Source organism: Drosophila melanogaster, chromosome X (assembly GCF_000001215.4).
Source record: "Drosophila melanogaster chromosome X".
Lineage (NCBI taxonomy): Eukaryota > Metazoa > Arthropoda > Insecta > Diptera > Drosophilidae > Drosophila > Drosophila melanogaster.
Window position 1 is genome coordinate 1,877,316 of NC_004354.4, and position 23,339 is coordinate 1,900,654.

The following is a 23,339-nucleotide window of genomic DNA, read 5'->3' on the forward strand; positions in this document are numbered from 1 at the left end:
CTTATCGATAGGAAACTACCGCTTATTTCCGGTTGAACTTTAGAAGTCGTAATGCAATAACAATATTGGTACGTATTGTAACAACGTCGCGCATTTCAACCCGATCACAACATGGAAGACGCCGTGGAGGCCCTTTTCATCAGCACGAGCAGCGAGGACAACACGACATGCAGCGTGCAGGATTTGCGGACAGGCACAGACCTGATGCGCTACAAGGGCGGTGGATGCGCCCAGCACCACAGCCTGAACATGATCCACCTGAACTACGTGATGGCGGCGAACTCCGCCAAGCCACTGCTCCACGTGTGGCCCATCAACAAGCAAGAGCAGATGGCCGGACTGCGGTTCGTGGTGCCCGGCAAGGTCAACGCCTTGGCCCTGACGCCTGATGGGAACTTCTTGGTGGCCGGCATCCAGGAGAACATCTATCTATGGCACATGAGCTCCGGCCGTATGCTTAACACCCTGTCCAAGCACTACCAGGCGATCACTTGCCTGCGCTTCACGGACAACGGTGAGCACTTCATCAGCGGCGGCAAAGACGGAGCTGTGCTTGTCTGGGATCTCACCTTCTCCGCCGCCCCACTGGACACGGGCGGGGGCAAGGATAGCACGGAGCCGTTGTACAGCTTTAACGATCACGGTCTGGCGGTCACTGATCTATACTCCGGCATCGGAGGCATCCGTTCCTATCTGTACACCGTATCGTTGGATCGCTGCTGCAAGGTATATGACCTGTGCGGGGGCGTCCTGCTGCTGAGTGTGGTGTTCCCAGTGGCCCTGCATAGCGTGATTGTCAGCAAGATGGAAACTAGGGTGTATGTTGGCTCCAGTGACGGCAAGGTGTTTGTCTTTAATATGGAAAACGCGCCGCGCATGAAGGTGAGTCCAGATTTCGTTTATCCACTGCTTTGCCAACTAATTCCTTTACTTACCCAGGAATATCACCTAGAGGGGGAGGAAATCCAGGCCTTTGTGGGCCACACATACGGCAAGGCCATCACCTGCCTGGCTCTGAATATAAGCGCTACAACTCTGGTCTCCGGGGGCGAGGACAATCAGGTCTGCGTCTGGGACGTGGGCAGCAGGCAACTTATTAAGAGCCTGTCCCAAAAAGGCTCGGTAACCAATCTGCATATCCGCCTGCTCAGCCCAGCCATCTTTCTGCCGGAACACAAGCAGCCGCAGATGTTCGCCGACAGTCTAAAGCGAATGATTAGTCCGTGGGATGAGAATGACTGTATCGAGCTCTTCGATCCGGACTACTCCGGGGGACGCAAGACACCGGAGCTGGACTACACCCAAAGTCATCCGGGTACGGATGAGGAGATAATACTCAAACTTATAGCGTCCATGAGTTCGGGAAAGAACGAGGACGACGAAGGAATTGAGGCGGAAACCAAAGCTACAGATGTCGAGGATTCCGAGGTCGAAGAAGAAGAACCTGAATCCGAGCCAATGGAAACCGCCTCCAAGGAAGCTGAGTCCGAAAAATCGTATGCAGAATATCAGCCAGACTCAGCACAGACAAGCGACGAAAGAGTGCAAGAGCTGCAGGCCGAGAATGCGCGCCTCAAAGCGCAGTCAATGCGCTTGTTCCAGATAGCTTTCAAGTATATTACTAGCGATACCAATGGCCAGGCTGAAATCACAGAGAAGACAAAGCGCAAGAAAGCGCGGAAGACATAGTGAACCTTAAGCTTGCTTTCAATTACGTTTACTTAGGACTTAGGACAAAAATACATGATAATAGAAAAAAAACAGCACTGATTGTGCCTAAAAACGATTTGGATGAACAAAACAATAACTTCTCGTAGAGGGATCTACTTGGGTGCCGCTTCGCTGCCCGCCTGCCCGTCCATGTTGTCATCTCCCGATTCGGGAGCGTTGTCATTTTCCTCGGCAATCAGGCGACGGATCTCTCGGTTGGAGTTCAGCAGCTCCCGTAGTTGGGACATAATGTCGTCTGTGCGCTGCTCCACGGCGTCCAGGGCACAGCTGAGAGCGTCCAGACTGTTGTTCACGTCCTCCATCTCTGTAGGGGTCATTCCATTAGAGCCAATCCCGAGCAGAAACGGGGCGCTGTCAAAACTCACCTTGGAGGTCCGCCTCCTGGACATTGGTGTTGCCAGAGTCGCCGGACGACGAGGGATCATGATTGTTTTTGGGTGACATTTTCCCTGGAATTTTCCCCGGAGTTTTTCCGTTTGTTTTTTCCAGTTGGATTTATTGTCACGGGATAGCTATAAACGATAGAGGTGGTTAGAAGAGAACGATAGGTCTCAGTTCAAATACGATATAAAAAAAAAAACTTAATAGGGGAATTCAGTACATACGTACGTTTTTGTAATTACGAAAACACTTTTTAGCTCAAAACACTAGGCGAACATAATCCACTGCAAAAGTCCAAAGCTAAGTTTCCACTTAGTTTTTAGGGATGTGCCCGTGCCTCGTTTTATTTTTACGTACCAATGGAATAGCATGGGAAATTTTGGCTTATTCGCATATGTCGTGCCTAATTCGTGACACGAACAATGAAACAAATGGTTTACGTATCTCTAGGCGTTGACTGGACTTAATCGAACGGTTCTTTCCCATAGTGCTTAATGTTGATTGGCCAGAGTTGACCCCTTCTGACAATGAACGGCTGTTTAATTTCTCAGAGCGATCAGCGGTCGTACTCCAACGTTTTCTGTTCGCCTGGTGTCTACAGTCGATAATCTTGCCCATTTTGACCGAAATAATTTTGAAGCATCGAATTGCGACAGTAGATTTCTTGTTGCAATCATGAGGCGAGCATAATAAACAGAAAGTGTACTAGCCTCTGTTTCTACGTTGTTTTTAGAGATGTGCATGTATATCGTTTTATTTTCACAACGCAAGCAAATTACTAGGGATTTTGGTATTTGCTCGAGCATGACGTGCCGATTGCGTGTCACGAACAGGGAAACAAGAGGGGTTCACATCTCTTCTGATACTCTTGCTTAAGCTTTGGTCTAACTGTTCACAAGGCTGCATTCCTATTGGTTCAATTGCGACTGGAAACATGCAATATGCGACCATTTTGGAAAAAGAAACTGTTTCTTGATTTTGTCGACATGTATCAGCTGGCTGGCTACTGGCTACTGGTTTCTGAACTCCAGATATTCAGTCGAGAATCGCATGCGAATGCCCGTAATATTTGCTGGCATCAATATTTAATCTGTTGCCTAGCGTGACAGTCGGCCACACTGCACCTCACATAACATAACCGAAAAATGAACAAATGTTTTAGGTGCCAGCCCCGGATATCGCTTTTCCAGTTCAGCGTGAGTCCATGAGTGTGTTGCCTTATAGGATTCGGATTTTCAATTTCTTGTTTACACAGCTACCGCGGTGCTATGCCGCAGTGCAGCCGGGATGTCCACCGCCACAAGAAAAACCCGTCGTCGGTTTGCCACACAAGCCCGATCCCAAGACGGTGAAGTGCGACTATATAGGACCGCCAGACGCGCAATCAAACCTACGTCCGTACGTACGGCACTACGGCGATGAGGAGACGCGGCTGGCAAGAAGCCTGCGTCTTAAGCGGATCGAGGTGGAGGCATGGAACACGGACTTCTGGACAAAACACAATAAGCGCTTCTACGAGGTACAACCACGACCACTGTGCCATCTCTTTCTAGTCCGCTAATGTCGTCTCTTTCGAATTGGTTCGTTTACAGGAAAAGGAAGACTTCATCCGCCTGCACAAGGAAAGCGGAACCAGCGAAGTGTCCGCGGACCAGATGAGCCACTTCTACAAAGCGTTCCTCGACAAGAACTGGCGCATCCACATCATGTACAACATCTCCTGGTACCTGAAGAACTTCGACATACTCACCCTGGCTGCCGCAGTCCAGCTCCAGAGGCTTCTGGCGCTGGCCAAGCGAAGATCTTAGGTGCAATATCTGTCGTCCCCATTTCGTAATTTCCAGTTTGCCGTTTGCAATAAGTTGGAATAAAAGATCACGTGCGTAAAATGGTGGCATAAAATTTACTTAGCTACTATTTAAGGGGATGAAAAATACACGTTGTTCGGAGTTAGTTAATGTACTTAAAAGTAATCGCAAACTATTTAAATAAAATAAAATAGAAGTAGGTGTTCATATCCTTATCAGTGTATATATTCAAAGAAGGTTGCGCACGATACACGCAGCGAAAGAAGGATCGCTCCCCATGTAAAGTGGCCGAATATTGAAAGATAACCGCTACAATTATGATAATAATAATAATGGTAAACAGAGGGGAAGGCACACACGCATAAAGTCAAGTTTTGGGTTGGCCATCGGGGCGGTCAGTTTCCTCGCGATAATTGCAATGGTGGTAGTGATGAATGTGGAGATGGTGCTAAAACAAATAAAATTAGGTGCTCCAGCGACTGTGTGAGGAGAGGGGGTCCGAAATACATTACAGGGGTGGTCGTGTCCTAGCAGTAACATTTATATTCTTTCTATGTAGAAACGATAGCAATTATTCAATTTAAACTATGAAGACACTCTCCACTTTTGCACTTAAGAGCGATATAAAGGATACGAATTGGCTACAGTGGGCACATATACAAAACTTACAAGGTCATATGCTCTCCACGAGCATATCTGCATATAGCATATAAACTATATATATATAAATATATATATATATATATATATATATATATAAATGTACACGAACTATAATGCTTAGCGAATCTAGCTACTTGATCAGATACAAGTCCTGTTCCTGTTCCTGTCTCTACTCCTGTTCCTGTTCACTGGGAGCGACGTGCTCGCCGCCGCTTCTTGCGCTTCCTTTGGTCCTCCGCTAGAGGCTCCTCCCGACTCTAGTTCATCCACTTGCGACAGTTGGGCGCTCCACAGGCGCACGGTATCTTGTGCGACTCGTCCTCAATGTCGAACTTGTAGTCGTACGAGAGCTAAAGCACAGAATTTAAGAGATATTGTGAGTTAAGGTACAGGCGAAACACTTCTATTTGCGGGACCCACCTCCTCGCCGCGATAGATCTTCCGCTTGGCGAATATTATGATCCGCACGTCGCGATCGACCTCCACTATCTCGGTAACACAGTTGGGATTGCACGAATGGTTGATGTAGCGCGCCAACCCGCCGCTTAGAGTGGCGTCCACCACGCGGTCTTCATCCAGCCGGAACATGTAGATGCCACGGTTCTGGGGAATCAGAGATTAGTCAAAGTTACAAGAAAACATGGTCGCGAAACCCACCTTGGACTCGTACTGCTTCTCGCGTATCTCGGAGACCTCGGTGCGGATAACCTCGCCAATGTACTCGATTATCATGGTGTGCTTTTCAATGTCCCGAGCTGCATACAAGCCAAGACCCTGGATCTTAGATCTAGAAAATGAGAGCTTAAGTAATCAGTGGTTATTGACTAGGACCTAATGTCTCACCTCGCCAAGTAGACGTTGTTGCGCCACTCCTGCTTCATCTTTTTGTACTGGGAGCTCTTCGAATGCACGAACTGCTTGCTGTACGGGCAGGCCACTTCTCCGGCAATCGCAGCCGAGTTGGCCATCCGCTGCGTGCTGCAGCTGCCGGCCGTGCGTTGCGTATGCGGCTTCCTCCAGACGAGCAGCTGTCGTTGCTTGGGTTCCGTACGCGCCGCTCCAGACGGATTGATGGCTAGCGGGAACTCAAGAAGCGGGTTGCGACCGTACTTGAAGCGGTAGTCAGTGAGCGTCTCAATGCCCGGGAGGCTTTCCAGGATTCGCACAATGGCCGGTTCCGTTAGGCCAAATAGGTCCTCACCACTGATGTGCTGGGGAAAGAGCTGCAACCACTTGTGCACCTTACGCAGTCGCGTGATTGGCTGCAGAATCTGCTGCCAGACCGCCGAGGGCGAACTGCCCCGAAACTCGCGCTCCGGCTCCTTGTCGCCGGCGTCCTGCACCTGGATGCGAAACTCGGGCTTGCATCCGGCCTCTGCGATACTGCAAATGTATCGACACCTACGATTGGGTCGTCGCACGCACCAGTAGTAGCGACTCTATGGGGGAGGAAGAGGAACGGGATTTAAGATTGCTGTTCATAAACATGGCGGCCGACCGGCTGGTACTTGTACTTACCACCTTGTAGCCAATGGGGTAGATGTAGTGGGGTGTGTGGAAGGCCTCCAGCTGATGCGGCAGTAACTGACCCACGTTCAGGAACGTCATGTTGCCCACACGGAGCAGGTTGCTTAGCTCTGAATAGTGCATGACGGTGGCCACCTGACGGTTTTCATCCCGATCGACAAAAACTCTCCGGTGGACAACCAGGGAGCTCAGTTCATTATCTGCCACAGAGCCTCCTAATCCGGCGCCAGTCGTGGCGCCTGCTCCTGCACCCATCGTGATGCCGGCATGAGCATGACCATGAACGCTGCAGTGCACGGACTTGTTCTTGTAAAAGACGCACTCCTCGCGAATGGCGCATGGCAGGTGGTACAGGCTGTTGCAGCGCGACTTGAAACACTTGATGGTGGCGCCTGGTTGGTGACAAGCGCTACACGCCTGGCTCAGTCCCGCTTGCAGAGCTGTCTGGAAGTTCATCAGCGCCCCAGACACCGTCTCGTACACGCCGTTGGACCACAGGGCGCAGTTAAGGTGAACCTGTATGTGAAAGTGTACATTAAGCTGTGATGCAATCAATCATTAGGGTTACACTTTCTACTTACCCATTTATCCACATCGAAGTTAAGCAGTCGCGAGGGTCCATCTGCCTGGCCGTCACCACGCTGATTGCAGAAGACACACTGCCGCGTGTCCTCCAACTGCAGCCCACTGGTCTCTGTTTCCCACACAGTATTATTGACCGGTCCAGCCCCAGTTCCGGCACCAGCAGTTCCGTCGAGCTCCAGTCCGGATGGCGCCGAGTCCGTGGTGAAGCAATCAGCACTAAAACACTTCACAATGCATTTGCGCTGTGCGGGGATATTTGTGGGGTTGCCCGGTACGCTCGGCGTTTTCTCATCCTCGTCCTCCGGTTCTTGTTTGACCACCATTTCCGCTGGGGCAGTTGAGCTGGCGCAGAAGCTGCCAGGCGAGTCTCCGTTGGATGATTTTACAGCAGAACCGCCGGCTGGCTGAAGCAGCAGACTAGCCGCCTCCGCCTGGCCATCCTTTCCATTCCACTTGAATCTCGCAAAGCAGGCGCGATCGCAGAAGTACACAAAAGGAGGGGGAACCGATTTTCTTGGCAGCATGTCCATCAGTTGAGCCAACCGGGGGAGTTGCTCTTCTAGGGCAGGAACACTGTGCCGAGGAACTCGCAGCCCAGTGGCGTGAACCACATTTCCGCAGCTGCGGCAGAGCTTACGACGCCCGTTGAGGATCTTCCTCAGATGACCGTGACTCACTTGACTCAGTGGTCGCTTGAAGTCGACGTGCTTTTCATCGTCCTGATTCATAAACTGGTCCTCCAACTTGTTGCCAATCTTGTCCTCGATGATCTTGCAGGTAAGGGCGGGCGCCAAGTGCAGTAGATTGGCCAGATCCCGCAGCACGCCGGCTATGTTCTCCGATGCCGAGGCGGGCAGTGCGAGTATCACATTCTGGTTCTTCTGCTGGTAATTGTTATTATTATTATTGCCCAGCGGTCCCATTCCCAGCTCCATCTGCTGTGTCTTGCGCAGCTCTTCGCCGCAGGATCGAAGCAGTGGAGACACGGGAAAGCGCATGGTCAGCGGATCCTCCGGCAGTGCGACCGGCGACATCCGTCCATGGCAACGGCTGTTTCCATTGAGCAGTATTAGACCCGGATAGCGGGTAAGTCGTGGAAGAGTCGCCCACGCAGCTACGCCCTCGCTCTCCACCAGGTCTACGGTCTCCAAATTGCAATCCTTGACGGCTCCAATGTGCCGCACCAGGCGTTCCCTAGGATTGCGCTCCATATGCGTGGAGAACTCCTGGTCATAAAAATCATTTTGGATGCTAGACATTGGTAGCATCTTTTCTGCTCCCGGAGACTCTGCTGGCGAGGGTGAACGGGTTCGTGCAGATCCACCAACTAGACCTCTACTTCCGCCAAAGCGTTCGCTATCGTACAACGAGGGTATCCCTGGCAGATTCACTCGACCATAGCGGCCGAGAACGGTGCCATCACAGTCCTCCAGACCTTCCAAATGCCTGCTCAGTGGCCAGCCTCGAGATCCGCCCTTCAGCTTTCCTCCTCCAGCCGATGATGATCCGGCAGAAGCCGCAGAACTCATTGAGGCGGGCGAACCACCTCCAGAAGTCTCGTTGCTCCCGATAAGAAAGTGAAAGTTGCGATTGAGATGCGGCTCCAGAACTTGAAGCGGCTGCATTTGGCGGATGTGCGTCAGCAACTTCTCGGTAAATGCATCGTGATCCTCTTCTACCTTGGAGAACTTGCGAACCCGCTTCTTGAGCATGGGCGAGGAACTGGCTCCAGTACTGGCGCCCACTCCTCCCAAAGTAACTCCTTGTCCGGTACTGGTGATCACATGACCAGTCCCTGATGCCGCGCCTTGTATGTACTGGGTCCCCGGCGGCATTCCTGCCAGTTGGACCATTGCACCTGCCGGTAGTGGACCTGTTAGATCCTTAAGAGCTCCACCCGCTTGTCCGGCGTTCAGATTTGTGCGCCTCGGCTTCTGGACCTCACGTTTGCGGCGCTTCCTTTGGTCGCCTGCCTTGCTCTCCATGGTGGGCACGGGGATGGGCACTGCACCCTGTCCAGTAACTGGAAGGGGAATCGTCGCATTCTGTGGTTGGTTCTGGTGCAGTTGCTGCTGCTGCTGCTGTGGATGAACTGCCATATGGAGCTGATGCTGTACTTGCAAATGCATTTGAGCGGGTATCTGTCCAGCGGCATGTCCGGAGATTTGTCCGGACATCTGCCCAGACAGGTGTCCTTGCATAGTCGCCTGCATTTGCGCCTGCATCTGCACCTGGCCCTGGCTCTGGTTCTGGATGGGTTGTGCCTCGTTCGGGACACCGGATTTCTTTACATAAGTGGCAATCGCTGAGATCAGCTGTACTTTGTCGGGAGTACCTTGTCCAGTCGGAGTTGTTGGTAGGGAGGTGCTTATGGGAATCTCTGCCTGTTGCTGGATCTGCTTTTCGTCCAGTTGTGGGTGCATGGGGAGCTTGCGTTTTTGAGGCTCTCCAGGCTTGAACGGTATCTTTGTGGTGGCTACACCTCCTTCTAAATGGTTATTGGTCCATTGCGCAGACACAAGGGGACCTCCGGAGTGAGGTGCAACTCCCGCTGCAGTAGCTCCCTGTTCCGAATGAAGCGGCGGCTCCGCTTGCTCTGGCAGCGATTCGTCGCCCTGCTCCATGGGTAGTGACATAGCTACCGCCTTGGGCTTCATCTGCAGTTCCTTCGGAGCCGCTTGTTTGGTGGATATGGATATGGTGACGTTCGATATAGGAGCAGTGGCCATTTCGTAAGGCGGAGGAGGTAGTAGTTCAGCCGGCTTCGAAGTGGCTTCCGTCACTAGTGTTTTAGCAGCAACGGGTCCTGAGATGAACGACGTCTCCTTCGACACAATCTGCACAGTCTGCTTGACTTGGTGGGGTGACGGTTGCAGCTGCTGCGGCTGGTGTAGTTGCTGCTGCTGCTGCTGCTGTGGTGGCGGTGGTGGTGGAGGCGCCTGGTTTTGGCTCTGATTCTGCATAATTGCTGCTGGCTGATCGGATTTCTGCTCCAGCTTTGCCTCCCCTCCCACTCCTGGTGTGGTAATTGCGACCGCACTAACAGGTAGAGCCGTCGCTGAGGCGGTGGCTACCTGTTGGCTGCTTCCTCCGCTAGCTACTGTTGTGGTGGTGGTGGACGTGGCCACAGATCCACTGCTACTACTACTACCTGCCGCCTGCGTGGCAGTGGGCACCGGAGGAATCACCGGACGTGCCAGTTGATCCTCCAAACTTCTGACCTTCCCCATGCTGGGCGCCCGTACGTTGATAACCTTGCGGGCGGAAAGAGGTGCCGAAGCTGAGGCGGAACCAACGTGAGCCGAAGTGATGCTTATCTGGTTGAGGCTATGACTGCTGCTGTTGTTTTGGAGCAGTTGCTTTAGAAGTGCATTATCCTCCGCTGCCGAGCGTTGGTTGTTCATAGGTGTGGCGTTCACTGTAGGATTGGGTGTGCTGGGATTCGAGGCAGTTGAGGTAGATGTGGCCATTTGAATTTGATTGGCGGACTGATTTTGAACCTGGTTAATAGCCGTCATTGTGGCATTGGCGTTCAAACGCTTCTCCGGCGTGCCGATCTCCTCAGCCCGCTCCTCACTGGTCGGAGTACCAGTGCTATCCTTCACAACCGCCTCCTGTTTGACCAGTAGCTTTGCTTTAGATTCGCTGCCAACTTCTTCCAGCTTGACTACGTCCGGAGCCAGACTAACGCTGAGTTTGGTGGGCGTATTGGCGGTCGTTAGTTTCAGCTGCATTGAAGCTCCCGAGGTAGCTGATCCGGAGTTTGCAGAAGATCCCGCCTTGTCTGCACTAGAATCCTGAATCAAAGCATGATGCATCTGCAGCGCCGCCTGACTGGACAACGTGGTTGTAGTTATCATCTTCGGTTTTTGCTGGGCCATGGTCGTCTTGGACAGCACCAGGGATATGTTCTTGTTCTGAATGGAGATTATTGGCCGCGTGCCCATCATCGGACTGTTTATGCAGATGGTCCCCGCCGAAACGGAAACGGTGGAGGTGGTGGCCAGATCTGAGGCATTCCCCGAAGCCATGGTAAACGTCACGGGTGTGCCTGCTCCACTGCCTACCGCGGAGATTGATTGGCTTTGAGCAGCCTGTGAGTGCTGCTGCTGCTTAAAGATGTTAAAGCTGGGTGGACAATTGAGTGTATTCTTGTCGAGCGGCTTAATCACCACGCTGTTGATGTTGGTGAACTCCTCCGGGCCTCCAGTCGATTCCTGGGACTTGCTCTTGTTGAGAATTTTTTGAAGGTTCTCCGAGTAGGCTGTAATCTTTCGAGGCGCTGGCGCATCGTCTTCCGAATGGGCCGCAGGTCCCACAGTTGCGGAATCCTGAACCATTGCGTACGTTTGGCTGGGGTTGGTGGTGGTGATAGTCACTATGCTGCCTGTGGGCGGAGCCAGGCCTCCACCACTGGTCACCTGCAGCTGCTGAAGCTGCTGCTGCTGTTGGATCTGTTGTTGGTGCTGCTGAAGTTGCAGCATCTTTTTGCTCACCACCTTGGTGGCCACAATTTTGGTGTTCGCCGGCTTGATCTGTAGCCCCGAAAACGAGACAATGGTGCCGCTATTTTTTGGCCCGCGTTTGATAAGTTTGGTAAAGTTGTGATGTGCATGAGAATGGACGTGCGGGTGGACCTGCTGACCACCGCTTTGCTGCGCAGCACTCATTACGGTAGTCACCTGACCGCCCGGCTGCAGCAGTTGCTTGCTCTCTACAATCGTGGCTCCTCCGGCTGTGGCCGCTCCACTAGCGCTCATCAGCGGCTTGAGCAGCGGCACCGATATAGTCTTGTTGCCAATCGACACTTTCGCCGTGGTCTGCGTTACTTCCGACAGCTTCTTGGCGTTAACCATCAGCTGGGTTTTCATCTTGGGGTGAAGATTCACCCGGTTTAACAATGTTGTAGTGGGCGTTTGGCTACCAGTGGCCGTGGTATTGAAGATGTTGTAGTTCGTGTGACCGGATTTCTGTGTGAGGATTGTAGTGGTGCCGGCTCCACTGACTCCTGCCGTTCCGTTGTTAGCGTTTAAAATAATGGTGGAGGTAGTAGCTCCAATAGGCGTTCCTGCTGGTGTTCCCGTTCCGGTGGAGTTACCCACAGATGTAGAGCTATCCGCGCCGCTGGCTGGCATCAGTACGTAGTCGAGGTCCTCAGATTTGCCGGAGTTTTCAGCATGATCCTGCCCCGAGCCACTGGGCTCGATGGAAATGACGGACGCGGTTGACGATGATGACGAGGCCGACGATGAGGCACCCTCCTTTTTGGTAAAGCTGGTAAAGGCTGTGTTTCGGTGTAGCAAAGGGTTAGATTGACTGTTCCTTGGAGTGCTGATTCTGTACTCACTCTGCTTGTCAGCGTCCTCCGCCTTGATGGCACCCATCTCAGTGCCGGAGCCGAAGTTGCACACTATGATCTGCTGATCGCGGGCGTCCCAGACGCCGTCCGCCGTCTCGACATCCTGCGGCTCCGACGCAGCTTTTACCTGCGCCTTAGCCTGCTGTCCACTCCGCTGGTAGAGGAGCTGCTGCGGCGCGGTGCTCGACGCTTTGGCGGGCAAACTGGGCGCTGCCGTTCCAGTTCCGAGAAGCAGCTCCGTCTTGGCCTTCTTGCGCGTGGGATCCTCCGCCGGAGTGGCGGTGTCGTCGCCGCTGCGCTTCTGCAGGCTGACCGCATTGAAGGCAGCGGCGGCCACGGATGCTACTCTTTCGGGTTTCGCCTTTTCGGCGGCACCAAGCGATGTTGTCACCTTCGGTATATTCATAACAAACACACAAGTGGAAACGCGGAACGCCGGATGCGATGCGCTGCGTTTCGTGGGACGGGAAGGGCGGCGGTCTAGCTAGCTAGGGCTCGCGCGGCCTGCTTTTTTTTTTACCGAGCGAAAACATGCACGATTAGTCAAAAAAATTTTATTTTCGTGTATGCAGAGCAGTGTTACCAGATGGTAAAACGACCATTACCCTGAAACGTTCTTACCCATCCCTGGTTTTCCACTCAGAAACCCACCACTTTTCCCATCCCATTTCAACATATCGCCATGGCGGTTGCAATCGAATAACGTTTGTACAGCAATCATTTTTCGTTAACTTCAGAAGTTTTTAATACATAACATAATTATTGTGTTCCACGTGCAATATGGCACATTTTCAACTGCAAGAATAAACCATAGTCTGGACAGGGCCGTCAGCTCACTCGACCAATCGGTGGTCTATCGATATATGTTTTTAGCACCACATTTATTAGCTCGATCTGGCAACGGTGGCCGTTGATGCAACACATCTTTGCACAATACAATTTTATAAATAAGTAATATATTTTGACATAAACTCACCATGCTCTCATTAAAGTTAGTCTCCCAGCTCTTTAAGCAAAGCCTTGCGTGTAAGTTGCAGTGGCGCTTCCTGCCTAGCCACATCCAATCCGATAACAGTTTGCAACAAACCACTTAAACTTTTCTTTGCAGCGGGCAACATGGCAATTGTCAACACAGCCGGTCTTAAGTATTTCGCTCCGCCTATTAAATACCAGAGTAAGTAGTTGCATTTAAATGTGCACAATGAATTTAGAGCAATAAATGAATGAATGTGGGAACCCCCAGATGTGGAGCAGCCGGAGAGACCCAAGCTGAGGGTCATTGAGCGCCAGCCCCAGCTGCCGCCAAACATCCGTCCGCCAAAGATGCAGAAGCGCCTGCGATACATGCGCGGTCCGGAGATGGTGCACAACACGCTGCTCCATAAGCAGTACGCAATCGTGGCCACTGGCGGAGGGCGCCTGCGCTGGGGCCACTACGAAATGATGCGTTTGACCATCGGACGCAAGATGAACGTCAACACTATGTTCGCCACATGGCGCGTTCCCGCACCCTGGCAGCCGATCACTAAGAAGGGCCAGGGCCAACGGATGGGCGGCGGAAAGGGAGCCATCGACCACTACGTGACCCCCATCAAGGCCGGTCGCGTCATTGTCGAGATAGCCGGCAAGTGCGAGTTCGTTGAGGTCAAGCAGTTCCTGCAGCAGGTGGCCAACCAGCTGCCCTTCCAGGCCACCGTCGTTTCCCAGGAGATGCTCGACGAACAGCGCGTCGCCGAGGAGGAACAGACCCGCCAGAATGAGAACCCCTTTACCATGAAGTACGTGATCCAGAACAACCTCAGCGGCTGCCACCGTTGGCTCTCGCCCGTGGACCACAAGTGGTTCGGCAAGCACCTGTAGATGTATAGCTTCAATTAATAAAGCCATCCTTCGTTAATCTGTTACGAAACTGTTTCAAGTACTTTTGAAAACTGGAAATATCTTAAAGTAGGTTCGAACTTCGAACTTAGGGCTCGTTGTTCCAAGCCGTGACTCTGCGGCACCCAATTGTGGAGCAAATAAGAAAAACGCCATATGAAGGGAAATGTACGAGTTCTATTGCAAACATTTGTTTAATTTTCCATTTCGTTTACGTGGGTAATATGTAATGCATCATATAATATGTTTTTCTTGCCGTTTCGTTCGCATTATAATAAATGTATAATATTATGCATGTATGCGTGTGTGTATGCTTTGTCGCGGGGTATGGTGTGTGAGCAAATAGCCTTCTCCCACGGACTTCAGTTCTGGAAGCAGAACTTTGACCTGCCGCAGCTCCTCGTATTTGTCAAGTAAAATCCACACCTTCGTTGATCTAGTCAAGTTTCGGTGATCGCGATTCCGGGATCCGGGATGGAATCAAAGCCGGTGGAAGAGGGCTATTGTGCAGGGATGGGAATTCGTGTGTTTTATGTTATGGGGTCGAATGGATACTCGACCCTTACCCTTAGCTCGGCTTGTCTAACAATCGGTATCGTACCAGGCAGCCAGGTTGTTGTTGTCATTGGGTGGCGTCGGCATGGCGTCCAAGTCAAAGTTCAATGCACCGGCATCAATCTCGCCAACGTCCATGTCCATGGAATAGGGCGAAGTTGGTGCGCCGCTAGGCGGAATGGCGCCGATGTTACCACCGCCGCCGCTAGCTCCGCCTACAGCTCCACCATTGCCGGGAGCACCGCCAGCACCGCCGCCGCCCACTGGGCTGCTGATCTCCAGACCCTGCATCGAATCTATTGGTAGAGTATCATATCCTGTGAACAAACGAGATGGGCAAAGAATGATAGGGAATATTGTGATTAGTGGAGAGGATTTACAATCTCCGCCAGCCGTCAACTGGCAGATGGTGCGACACCTTGAAGTCCTGCAAAAGTGGATTCACTGCTGCTCGCTTTAATCGGGAACTCATCTAAAATGCATCTTTCCAACACACTTATTGGATTTATGCCGATTCAAACGAAATGCAGACTCCACTCGTACACGACGACCCTTTAACATTAACCTAGAGTATCAAACAACAAAAATCTGTCGTTGAATACTGCTTAAAAAGAACTAAATACGTCTAAAATACGACACGACATGGACGCGTTATTGTCGATTGGAATTCGTCCTCTGAAACTTGCATGCACACACGGCTTACAAACTAGATACGAGTATATACACCATAAAATATATGGATTGTGGGTGGCTAAAACTATGCGATTATCGCAGGCTACGTGACATGCAGTATGAACCGAAATAAAGTTTATTACTGCTCCTTCATGGAGGGAGACCTTAAAGATAAAAGCCGTCTAATGAAAGGAAACAAAATAGATTTATACAAAACAATAAATTTGCGAAATTATCAAAGAAACGTATGTGTTTCTTTACTATTCACGATCCTTATTTTTTAAGGTTGCACTCTGTGGTTATTTGTGGTAGATCGGTGTTCGTGTGTGTGTGTAGTGCAAAAATCTTCAAGCTACGTGTAAAGTCCGGAGAGATAGATATTCTTTTCCAAATGTGAGAGAGCAGGGGAAGTAATCCCGCAAAAGACTGAAGTTTATCCCTATTATCCCTTATTGACATAATTGGCGCCCAATGTCGGGCATCGGATGCACAAGATTTGGATTTATCGACAAATGTTTGTATACCGCAAATGGAAACAGGCGGAGTTATATTCACTTCCTTCGCATGCAGCCGTGGAACTCAAGGGTTTAACGATATTAGGGGGTAACGAGCAAGGAGACAGAGATATTGAGATCAAGCGAGGGAACTGGGTGGAAGAGGGTTTCGCTCACACTGAAGAAACTAAAGTGAGCTTAACGTCTTAGTTTCGATTAACAAGTGCATATTTGAATGATGAACAGACATGATAACGATTAAATGGATGCGGGGGTTTGGGGCTGGTCCCGAGGATTTTTCGAATTGTCTGAACCTGTTAACGTTTCCGTTGGTTTACTTTTTAGTGGGGTTATGCAGGATTCTTCTTCTTGGGGTGTGGCTCGAGGGGTACGATGGGTACGAGGGTCTCTTCTTACGCATATGACATACATACCTTGCTGATGGAATGCGCGACCTCCGTGTGAACTGTGCACGCTGGGCGGACCTTGTCCGTACAGGCCCTCATATGCTTCTTCTGGTCCAAGCATATCCTGTGATCGATCGAATTCGTGTTTGTTTATCGGTTTATCGGTCGGTTTGCGTGATATGTGCGTGATCGTACGTGTGTGGTTGTGTGGTGGATGTATTTTTTACAGTTTCGTTTTCATTTATTTTTTGTTGGGATGGATCAGAAGTGAAAAGTTGTTAGGAAAGAAGAAGACACGCGCAAACGCCAGTTTGCAAGTGAATGTGAGCGAGAGGAATAGAGAGTGGGGTGAGGTTGTTGTGGTATCGGGGCGGCGAGAGCGAGACAGAGAGTGAGAGTCGCATTGTTGGATTGTTGTTGTTGGTGAGATTTTGGTGCAGTGATTATCCGTCATTTCGGTTGTTGTTGCGTTTCATTTACCGTTGCAGTTGTGTTTATAGTGATTTGTTGTTTTGTTTTGGGTTGTTTTGGTTTTACACACACAAAGTAAACATAAAGGAAAAAAAGAAAAGAACAAAAGTAAAACAAACGTGAATTAATTACAAAATCAAAATTAAACATAAACAAAGAGCGCGATGACGCAGCAATTATACAAATTGAAATTCATGTAAGTATGTTTTTGGTCGGGTTGTTTTCGGAGGAATCGTGGAGGGGGTGAGGTTGGGTTGTGTGGTTTGGGGAGGGTATCAATCAAATATGATCAGAACTAATCGGAATCCGTATTTGTAATCGGCGTTCATCTACAACTACCTACTTATCGACTAACATATACGGTCTATCGATTGGTGGTTTACAAGAAAAGCAAAAAACCGAACGAAATGAACCCAAATGAAATGGAAATTCAAAAATAGGTTATCGAAATCGTAAGCAAGCGATATATAGGTCGATACTTAATCTGGATACCATTATATAATGCTTGACTAAAGTAGGTTCTCTACAAATTTACAATTTTATGTACAGATTTCGCTTAACGCGCTGCATTTTTAAATCAGATTCAATGGAACACAAGAAGGGCGTTTAAAAAGCCGGAATCCCGGGGACGTCGAATTTGCTTAGCCTACTTAGCACGCACCTGTAGATCGGGACCCATGCCCAGGTCGGCATTGGCCCATATGTTGTTGTCCTCGCGCAGCAGCGAGTTGGTCAGCTCTATGGATAGCCGCTTCTTGTAATCCTGCGGCTTGTCCTCACTCATGCGAAAGAGAACAGCGGCGGCGTATGTGGCCACGCCTTCATTGCGCGAGTGCAGGAGATCGGTCAGCGGCCCAGTGGCGCCCTCCTGCTCGATAATCTCGGCGCCCTCCTTGTCAGCGGCGAGCTCACAAAGAACGCCAGCAGCCACGCGCTAAAGTAAGAAAATATTCATAGTATACTTGAGTCACAACAAGATAAACTTCGATCTCACCTGTATGTTCTCGATTTCGTTGAACAGCAATCGTACAAAGATCGGTATTACCGACTGCTGGCGAATGAGTGCCCGGTTGTGAGACTCGCGGGCCAGGATATGTAGCGCCCCCACCGTGCCCTCGACAATCTCCTCCATGCGAACGCCGTCAGCGTATGCGGACGGCTGCTGTGAACCAGTGGTGGCTATCGAGGAACGTTGCTGCAAGGTTGCAAGTATAATTGACGTCATAATTATTCTCTCCAACTTATGCTTCCACTATAACTAACTCACCCTCTCTGTGTCTTGGAAGGCGCGCATAAGCAGTCGCACCAGATGGTGGATGGCCCCGTGCTCCCGCAACGGGGCGTGATTGGCCGGACAGAGGGCCAAATTGCGTATGAGTCCAATGACGGCCTTGATCAAGGGCCAGCGTGATGGTGGATGCAATAGCTTTACAATCACCGATAGTCCGTAGTTTAAGCGTACGGCATTCTGGGCCAACTCAGAGTCCACATGACGCGAGGTCAAGTGACGCAGGGCACATACAGCCGGCTCGGTAATCTCTTCGCGATCTCCAGCATTGATAATAGTACGGACGAGGGCGTCCACACCGCCCACCTGACAAACGGTGGCCTTGTTGCGCTGATTGTTGCACGTCAGATTTGAAAGGATACCGGCGGCACAGGTGACCACGTTGACATCGGTCGAGCCCAGAACCTGGACGAGAGATTGGAGCAAAGCTTCAAGGCCCTCCACCTTAGTGGCTGCATCCGAAAGATTGCGGAGCGTCCACAAACAGTTTTGCACAAGGCGCGGTGACATGTTACCCAAGTGCATAGCCAGCGCCTGCATTCCACCGGCATCCACGATGGCCGGCTTGTTGCTGGAGCAAACGGAGAGCACTTTCAGTACCCGCGAAGTGGTCCACAGAAGCTTCTCGTAGTCGTAGGAGCGCATAATGCGCACGAGTTCGTTGGGCCCTCCGGAGGCAAGAATTATTAACTTGCTCTCCTGGTTACCATAGGCCAGAATTTGCAAGCAATCTGTGACGATAGCCAGAAACTTAACGTTGTTTCGTTGCAGCAGAGTAACCATCTTCTGAAGCCCGCCGGCCAGGCGCACAGCCATCTTAGAGCCATCCTGGTGGAGCAGCAAATTGTGCAGAGTGGTAATTGCATAGAACAGCACACTCTCCACTGGCGAGGAGAGCAACTTGACGAGTGCCGGGATGCCGCCACTCTTGAAGATGGCCAGCAGACCCTGGCGATGGTGTGATAAGTTGTGCAGTGTTCCTACCGCTGCCTTGGTGCTCTCCAGATCGTTGCTGTTAGAGATGGCACGCACCAAAGCGGCTACCATCTGAGGGCTGTTCATAATGGCATGTCGCGAGGCCTCCTTCTTAGACAGCTGGTGGACCATCATGGCGGCCTGGGAAACTACCACCTGATCCTCATCGTTCAGCAGCTTGATCAACTCGGGTATGGCCCTGGTTGCCAGCTCAGCGTCGTCCTGGTAGTTGATCAGATTGACCACCGCGTGCTTTAGCATTTGTGACGGTTCCGAAAGACGTTGCACTGCCGTCGGCTGTTGGGGATCAAACTGGGTGGAGGGAATCTCAATGCCCTCCTCCAGGGTTTCCGGAAACATGGCAGCACGTACACGTTGGGAGCGTGTCTGGCTCAGTTGCTGGTTCATATCGTCCACTTGGTCTTGTGTGAAATTCTGCGGGAAACCGGTGTCCAGGTCGAACATAAGTGGATCTCCCTCCATCTCCTCGTCCTCCTTGCCAGACAGCGATGGAACCTGGGTCACGGCACCCGAGTGGATGCCGGAGTCGCCCAAGTACGAATTCTGCTGCCACATGAGGGTCTGCTCCTTGGCGGATACCATCGGCGGCAGATCAGGTGGATTGTATTGATTATTATGCGACACTGCAAAAGATTGATTGCAAAACGTTTTAGAGTGAATTGACAAAAATATACACTCCAACTTTTCTAACTCGAATCACCGATGTGTTTCGATCATTTCCATTGCAACTTAATCGTGTTATAAGACCCCAAAGAAGCAGAAATGAAGTGTAAGAATAATTTTTGTATGCTCTTCTTTAACTTGTTAACATCTGTCTACACATTCATGGTAACTTTTCTTTTTTAAAACCTTTTGAAGTGGAAAAACGACAGAGTAGAACGGAATACTGAGTGCAGCCCACCATCTACATATAATGCAACGAATTCGGGTGCGGGGATGCACACGCTTTAACCCTCTGCAACCCATTTGCATGCGCTTTCGTTAAAAGATGGCCAAATGGGAAACGACAGCGACTGACAGCAAAGTGAGCAGCATCCCAACAGCCGGCGCAAAAAATGCAAAAGGAAAACTTTGAAGCGTGACAAATTGAACGCTGCAGGATATTCCCAGAAAGTTCAGGGCGCTGGGCGGAATGGGTTTGGTGCAGGGGGTCAGATGCTCACACATGAGAGGGTACTGGCAAAAGGATTTGTGGGCGTTTTGTTTGCCACTTCAGTCTTAATTATGCCGTTCCAGGCCCAGCTTTTTGCCTTTGTTGTTTTACTTATGCGCGGACACAGCACGGCCACGCCCCTTCTGTATGCATTCGTAATTACAAACTTCACTGCTCTTCGCCATCCACTCTGCAATACTACAGTCAAATCTCAATAGATCGAACACGGTGCTGAATATAAATGACTCCATAAAAAGCAGCATTGAAACATGCTGGTAACCTATGGACCAGGTCTCCAAATGTGGTCTCTGAGTTCAACAAAATGGTTTAGCCCACAGCTGATGAATTTTGTTCGCTATAAGCACATGCGACTGTAATACTGTAATCGCTTTTCGTTTCATTTCCCAAATCGATTAAGCGTTTTTTCTTCGCCATATCCGTCGAGTGGGCCACGCACTTGAATGGAGTACTGTGTTGGGATGGAGGGCGCGGGCGGAGCCTTTAATTGCATGTTGCCGCTTACTAATTAAATTCTGCACAGCAGCAGCGCCAGAAAAAAGCAAAGGCAGAAGCCAAGAAAAATGTGCAGCCAACTCGACTGCGAGTTCGGGAGACGGGGTACGAGAACAAGGTCCCCGGAGAAGACCAAGGAGCGATGGCAAAAGGGTGGCGTGGGTTGGAGTGCCACGTGCAAGTACACGAGTCCTTGAATGTGTGTGTGCGTAAGTGGATAGCATGGGGAGGGAATGGAGTTTCAAAGGATAGTGAGCAGCGGCCTACTCAAGGGGGTTTCGGGGTTGTACAGCAATTAGTTGAAAACTAAACTAAATACTTAATAGTGGTCGAATTAAAAGGCCACTTCCTAAATGGCTATGAACTGTTCACTACTGTCGTCCTAGATATTGACATTCCTCGACTTTCTGTGGCAAAAGTGATGGGAGTTCAATGAAGCCAACATGCATTAACGAGCTCCTCCCCTTTGGTGAAGTCCTCTCCTGCGCCTCTGAGAGCCTCACCAACGCGCTCTGCAAATCAAGTGTCAAAAAGAAATCTTCTTTCCTACTCCGTTTACTGCGTCAGCGGAAAAGTGTAAATTTCAAACTCCGAAGTAGAAGGGAGCGCTTTTTTTTTTGATGAATCGGATATAAGCACAGGCCGCTGGTGGTTGATGGCCCAACAAAAAAAAGATCATCAAGCATTACAAGTATGTAGATGTACACAAATTATTTGTCTGGGGTGGATGGATATAGTTGTTACCCTGTATTCTGCAGACAACCCACAAAGGGAATATCAGAAACAAATGACAAAAGCAAATACTTTATGTCAAATTTGCCAAATTTGTCAAAAACAAGCATCGCTCCCTCATTTAACGTTGGAGAGGGGTTGTTATTGTATTGCGATACGGGGATAATTGTTTCACAGATACAATGCGCTGTTGCATCCCCTTCATAGGGCCATGTATTCTGACTATTTATCCTAAATGTTCTAAACTCTAGAGCTACCATGACTTAATTGCGTCCATTGAAACGCAATATCATCTCTAATTTGATGAAATCGGATCCTGTATACAACTGCATTTGGACTGGGTATACAAAAGCCCAAAGTGGAACACTCTGATACACAGTTAACTTTGATGCTCTTTGCATACTCCCTGGAAGATGGGAAAGGGAAGAGTACCGCTGCTGGAAATACTTACTGGTTCGATTCTGGGCTGGCATGTAACTCATCTTGGTGATTGAGGCGCTTTACACCACACCTGCAAGAAAGAGACGGAGAGTATATGAGTAATGTGCTGGACAGTCAATAACATGGAGTTCGTGTGTGCTTCGGATGGAGACCACGGAACTCCACTAAATGGGGGCCCCGGAAAGAAGGGCTTGTTGTGTTTGCAGACTGCCAACAGACGCAGATATCGTCCGTTAGTCACTTATTCTAGTCGTTGGTCTTTTTTTTTAACTCATTTCCGCTTTGAGATGCCGAAGCATAATATGAAATATGCTGCGTATACAAACAAACGCACTAATACATTCTTACGCAGGTAGAACGGGTATTTGTGGGTATGTGTGTGTCTACCTGCCGAAGACTTTGGCCACGAACCTTGAGTTATTTAATTACTTTGTTTAGCACTCTTTCAAATCTCATGCACTCCAACAAAAAACAAAATGGATTTTTCACTTCTCTCGAAAAAGGCGCAGCGGAAAATGCGACCGACCAGCACGCTCGTTTAAACGGAACAGAATCCAGATGCGGAGAGCGCAAGCAAAGCAAGGCACTTGCAACACCGCGCGTGCGGAGTGCGGGAAAGGGACAGGGAAAGAGACTGGGAGAGAAAGTAAAGGGCCGCGGCAGTGCAGCATACAAATGCAGTGCTGCGCAGAGTTGCCACACATCCAAACGATTGTGCCTACACACACATACTCGCGTAGGCAGCTCAGAAAGAATCCCAACTCCATTTCAGTTGTCGATTAGATAAAACACCTAACGATAAGCCTGCCTCTAGATTCGAAGAAAACGATTTCCTGTCTGTGGCATTGTTTACATTCCAGCGAGCAACAAAACAAGCGCCCGATTTACGGGGGAGGAATACATAAAAATGCCGTTTGTGTGTATCCAGATCATACACACACACATACACAGGCGCACATCCAGCGAACCCCTGCCCACCCCCGCGCCGACTTGTTTGCCATGGCTTTCCAACTTTCATGGCACACAGAAACTTTGGCTTTCCAAACGGATTCACTACCGACTAACAGTACTCACCGCGTCCAAGGAATTTAAGTCTGCTTTAGAGCAGGATTTATTTATTTAAAACGCTATAAGAAACAAAATAACAGCGAATTGTCTGCTCGAGAAAAACTGTGTATATGGCGACGAAACCCAACTAGCGATGGCCTGCTGCTGTCCCGATAACTCGATGGGCCCTGTGCGATAGGCCAAAGGAATTTTTCAAATTTTTTTTGTTCTGAGAACACAAAAATCTCACGAAATTTGTATAGCATTTCATCCTTAAGAAACTCAATTCACAATATTTATAATTTAGCTAAGGCGAATTTATTTCTAGTTCATGTTATCATGTTATCTCGAACTCACCGTTTATCTTGTATAAACATTTACCAACACAAGCACCTGAGTGTACATGAGGGTGTATGACAACACAGGTACGACCAAAAACTATTGTTTTTGGGCGACGAATTAAAGAAATATCTATGACTTTACTATTACTTACCGCTTCGAAAGTAAATTTATCTGCTCAAAGGCAGGTTAACGCACTTTTGACGCACTTAGATATTTAAATTCGACAAAAATCCCCGACTATGAAAACTGTGTATATGAGCGCAGAACAGATAACCGATAACTCCTCTATCGCAGGT

General features: G+C 49.9%; 6 protein-coding genes across 15 annotated transcripts; 3 read left to right on the top strand and 3 right to left on the bottom strand.

The window, feature by feature from the left end:
* Position 1: 1 nt before the first annotated feature.
* On the top strand, positions 2-1,762 carry CG14805 (uncharacterized protein). Its single transcript, NM_130598.3, has 2 exons — positions 2-882; positions 940-1,762. The coding sequence occupies exons 1-2, from the start codon at positions 112-114 to the stop codon at positions 1,687-1,689; spliced, it is 1,521 nt and encodes a 506-aa protein (NP_569954.1). The 5' UTR covers positions 2-111; the 3' UTR covers positions 1,690-1,762.
* On the bottom strand, positions 1,704-2,459 carry CG14818 (uncharacterized protein). 2 transcript variants are annotated; one of them, NM_001272217.1, is made up of 3 exons: positions 2,341-2,459; positions 2,097-2,243; positions 1,704-2,035 (listed from the first exon to the last, which is right to left on the bottom strand). In NM_001272217.1, the coding sequence occupies exons 2-3, from the start codon at positions 2,173-2,175 to the stop codon at positions 1,824-1,826; spliced, it is 291 nt and encodes a 96-aa protein (NP_001259146.1). In that variant the 5' UTR covers positions 2,176-2,243; positions 2,341-2,459; the 3' UTR covers positions 1,704-1,823. The 2 variants fall into 2 exon arrangements, with proteins under 2 accessions (NP_001259146.1, NP_569955.1); NM_130599.3 differs by lacking the exon at positions 2,341-2,459 and having other exon boundaries at positions 2,097-2,265.
* Positions 2,460-2,966: 507 nt separating this feature from the next.
* On the top strand, positions 2,967-4,117 carry Coa8 (Cytochrome c oxidase assembly factor 8). 2 transcript variants are annotated; one of them, NM_130600.2, is made up of 3 exons: positions 2,967-3,308; positions 3,368-3,631; positions 3,705-4,117. In NM_130600.2, exons 1-3 carry the CDS (start codon positions 3,258-3,260, stop codon positions 3,918-3,920), a joined length of 531 nt encoding a protein of 176 aa, NP_569956.1. In that variant the 5' UTR covers positions 2,967-3,257; the 3' UTR covers positions 3,921-4,117. The 2 variants fall into 2 exon arrangements, with proteins under 2 accessions (NP_569956.1, NP_001259147.1); NM_001272218.1 differs by having other exon boundaries at positions 3,216-3,308.
* On the bottom strand, positions 3,998-12,635 carry trr (trithorax-related). Of its 2 annotated transcripts, NM_080301.3 has the most exons (7): positions 12,043-12,635; positions 6,692-11,979; positions 6,102-6,626; positions 5,427-6,022; positions 5,241-5,370; positions 5,004-5,186; positions 3,998-4,933 (listed from the first exon to the last, which is right to left on the bottom strand). In NM_080301.3, exons 1-7 carry the CDS (start codon positions 12,458-12,460, stop codon positions 4,841-4,843), a joined length of 7,233 nt encoding a protein of 2,410 aa, NP_525040.2. In that variant the 5' UTR covers positions 12,461-12,635; the 3' UTR covers positions 3,998-4,840. The 2 variants fall into 2 exon arrangements, with proteins under 2 accessions (NP_525040.2, NP_726773.2); NM_166911.4 differs by having other exon boundaries at positions 6,692-12,635.
* A 305-nt stretch (positions 12,636-12,940) lies between these two features.
* mRpL16 (mitochondrial ribosomal protein L16) lies at positions 12,941-14,167 on the top strand. 2 transcript variants are annotated; one of them, NM_001272219.1, is made up of 3 exons: positions 12,941-13,080; positions 13,163-13,228; positions 13,298-14,167. In NM_001272219.1, exons 1-3 carry the CDS (start codon positions 13,032-13,034, stop codon positions 13,912-13,914), a joined length of 732 nt encoding a protein of 243 aa, NP_001259148.1. In that variant the 5' UTR covers positions 12,941-13,031; the 3' UTR covers positions 13,915-14,167. The 2 variants fall into 2 exon arrangements, with proteins under 2 accessions (NP_001259148.1, NP_525041.1); NM_080302.3 differs by having other exon boundaries at positions 13,298-13,960.
* arm (armadillo) lies at positions 14,086-23,331 on the bottom strand. Of its 6 annotated transcripts, none has more exons than NM_057317.4 (7): positions 23,195-23,331; positions 21,665-21,724; positions 17,799-19,438; positions 17,526-17,726; positions 17,193-17,465; positions 16,088-16,184; positions 14,086-14,804 (listed from the first exon to the last, which is right to left on the bottom strand). In NM_057317.4, exons 2-7 carry the CDS (start codon positions 21,693-21,695, stop codon positions 14,515-14,517), a joined length of 2,532 nt encoding a protein of 843 aa, NP_476665.2. In that variant the 5' UTR covers positions 21,696-21,724; positions 23,195-23,331; the 3' UTR covers positions 14,086-14,514. The 6 variants fall into 6 exon arrangements, with proteins under 6 accessions (NP_476665.2, NP_476666.1, NP_599100.1 ...); NM_057318.4 differs by lacking the exon at positions 23,195-23,331 and adding an exon at positions 22,729-22,858; NM_134273.2 differs by lacking the exon at positions 23,195-23,331 and adding an exon at positions 22,066-22,295.
* Positions 23,332-23,339: the final 8 nt, after the last annotated feature.

Bases quoted from the DNA above. Each gene is read 5' to 3' on its own strand.
- CG14805 (NM_130598.3), top strand. From the start codon at position 112: ATGGAAGACGCCGTGGAGGCCCTTTTCATCAGCACGAGCAGCGAGGAC. The intron at 883-939 runs GTGAGTCCAGAT...TTACTTACCCAG, and splicing joins AAAACGCGCCGCGCATGAAG to GAATATCACCTAGAGGGGGA.
- CG14818 (NM_001272217.1), bottom strand. From the start codon at position 2,175: ATGTCACCCAAAAACAATCATGATCCCTCGTCGTCCGGCGACTCTGGC. The intron at 2,036-2,096 runs GTGAGTTTTGAC...TGACCCCTACAG, and splicing joins CCAGGAGGCGGACCTCCAAG to AGATGGAGGACGTGAACAAC.
- Coa8 (NM_130600.2), top strand. From the start codon at position 3,258: ATGAACAAATGTTTTAGGTGCCAGCCCCGGATATCGCTTTTCCAGTTC. The intron at 3,309-3,367 runs GTGAGTCCATGA...TTGTTTACACAG, and splicing joins TATCGCTTTTCCAGTTCAGC to CTACCGCGGTGCTATGCCGC. The intron at 3,632-3,704 runs GTACAACCACGA...GTTCGTTTACAG, and splicing joins ACAATAAGCGCTTCTACGAG to GAAAAGGAAGACTTCATCCG.
- trr (NM_166911.4), bottom strand. From the start codon at position 12,460: ATGAATATACCGAAGGTGACAACATCGCTTGGTGCCGCCGAAAAGGCG. The intron at 6,627-6,691 runs GTAAGTAGAAAG...TTTCACATACAG, and splicing joins ACTTCGATGTGGATAAATGG to GTTCACCTTAACTGCGCCCT. The intron at 6,023-6,101 runs GTAAGTACAAGT...CCTCCCCCATAG, and splicing joins ACCCCATTGGCTACAAGGTG to AGTCGCTACTACTGGTGCGT.
- mRpL16 (NM_001272219.1), top strand. From the start codon at position 13,032: ATGCTCTCATTAAAGTTAGTCTCCCAGCTCTTTAAGCAAAGCCTTGCG. The intron at 13,081-13,162 runs GTAAGTTGCAGT...TTTTCTTTGCAG, and splicing joins CTTTAAGCAAAGCCTTGCGT to CGGGCAACATGGCAATTGTC. The intron at 13,229-13,297 runs GTAAGTAGTTGC...GGGAACCCCCAG, and splicing joins TCCGCCTATTAAATACCAGA to ATGTGGAGCAGCCGGAGAGA.
- arm (NM_057317.4), bottom strand. From the start codon at position 21,695: ATGAGTTACATGCCAGCCCAGAATCGAACCA. The intron at 19,439-21,664 runs GTAAGTATTTCC...AATCTTTTGCAG, and splicing joins GCCAGCCCAGAATCGAACCA to TGTCGCATAATAATCAATAC. The intron at 17,466-17,525 runs GTGAGATCGAAG...TTCTTACTTTAG, and splicing joins ACGAAATCGAGAACATACAG to CGCGTGGCTGCTGGCGTTCT.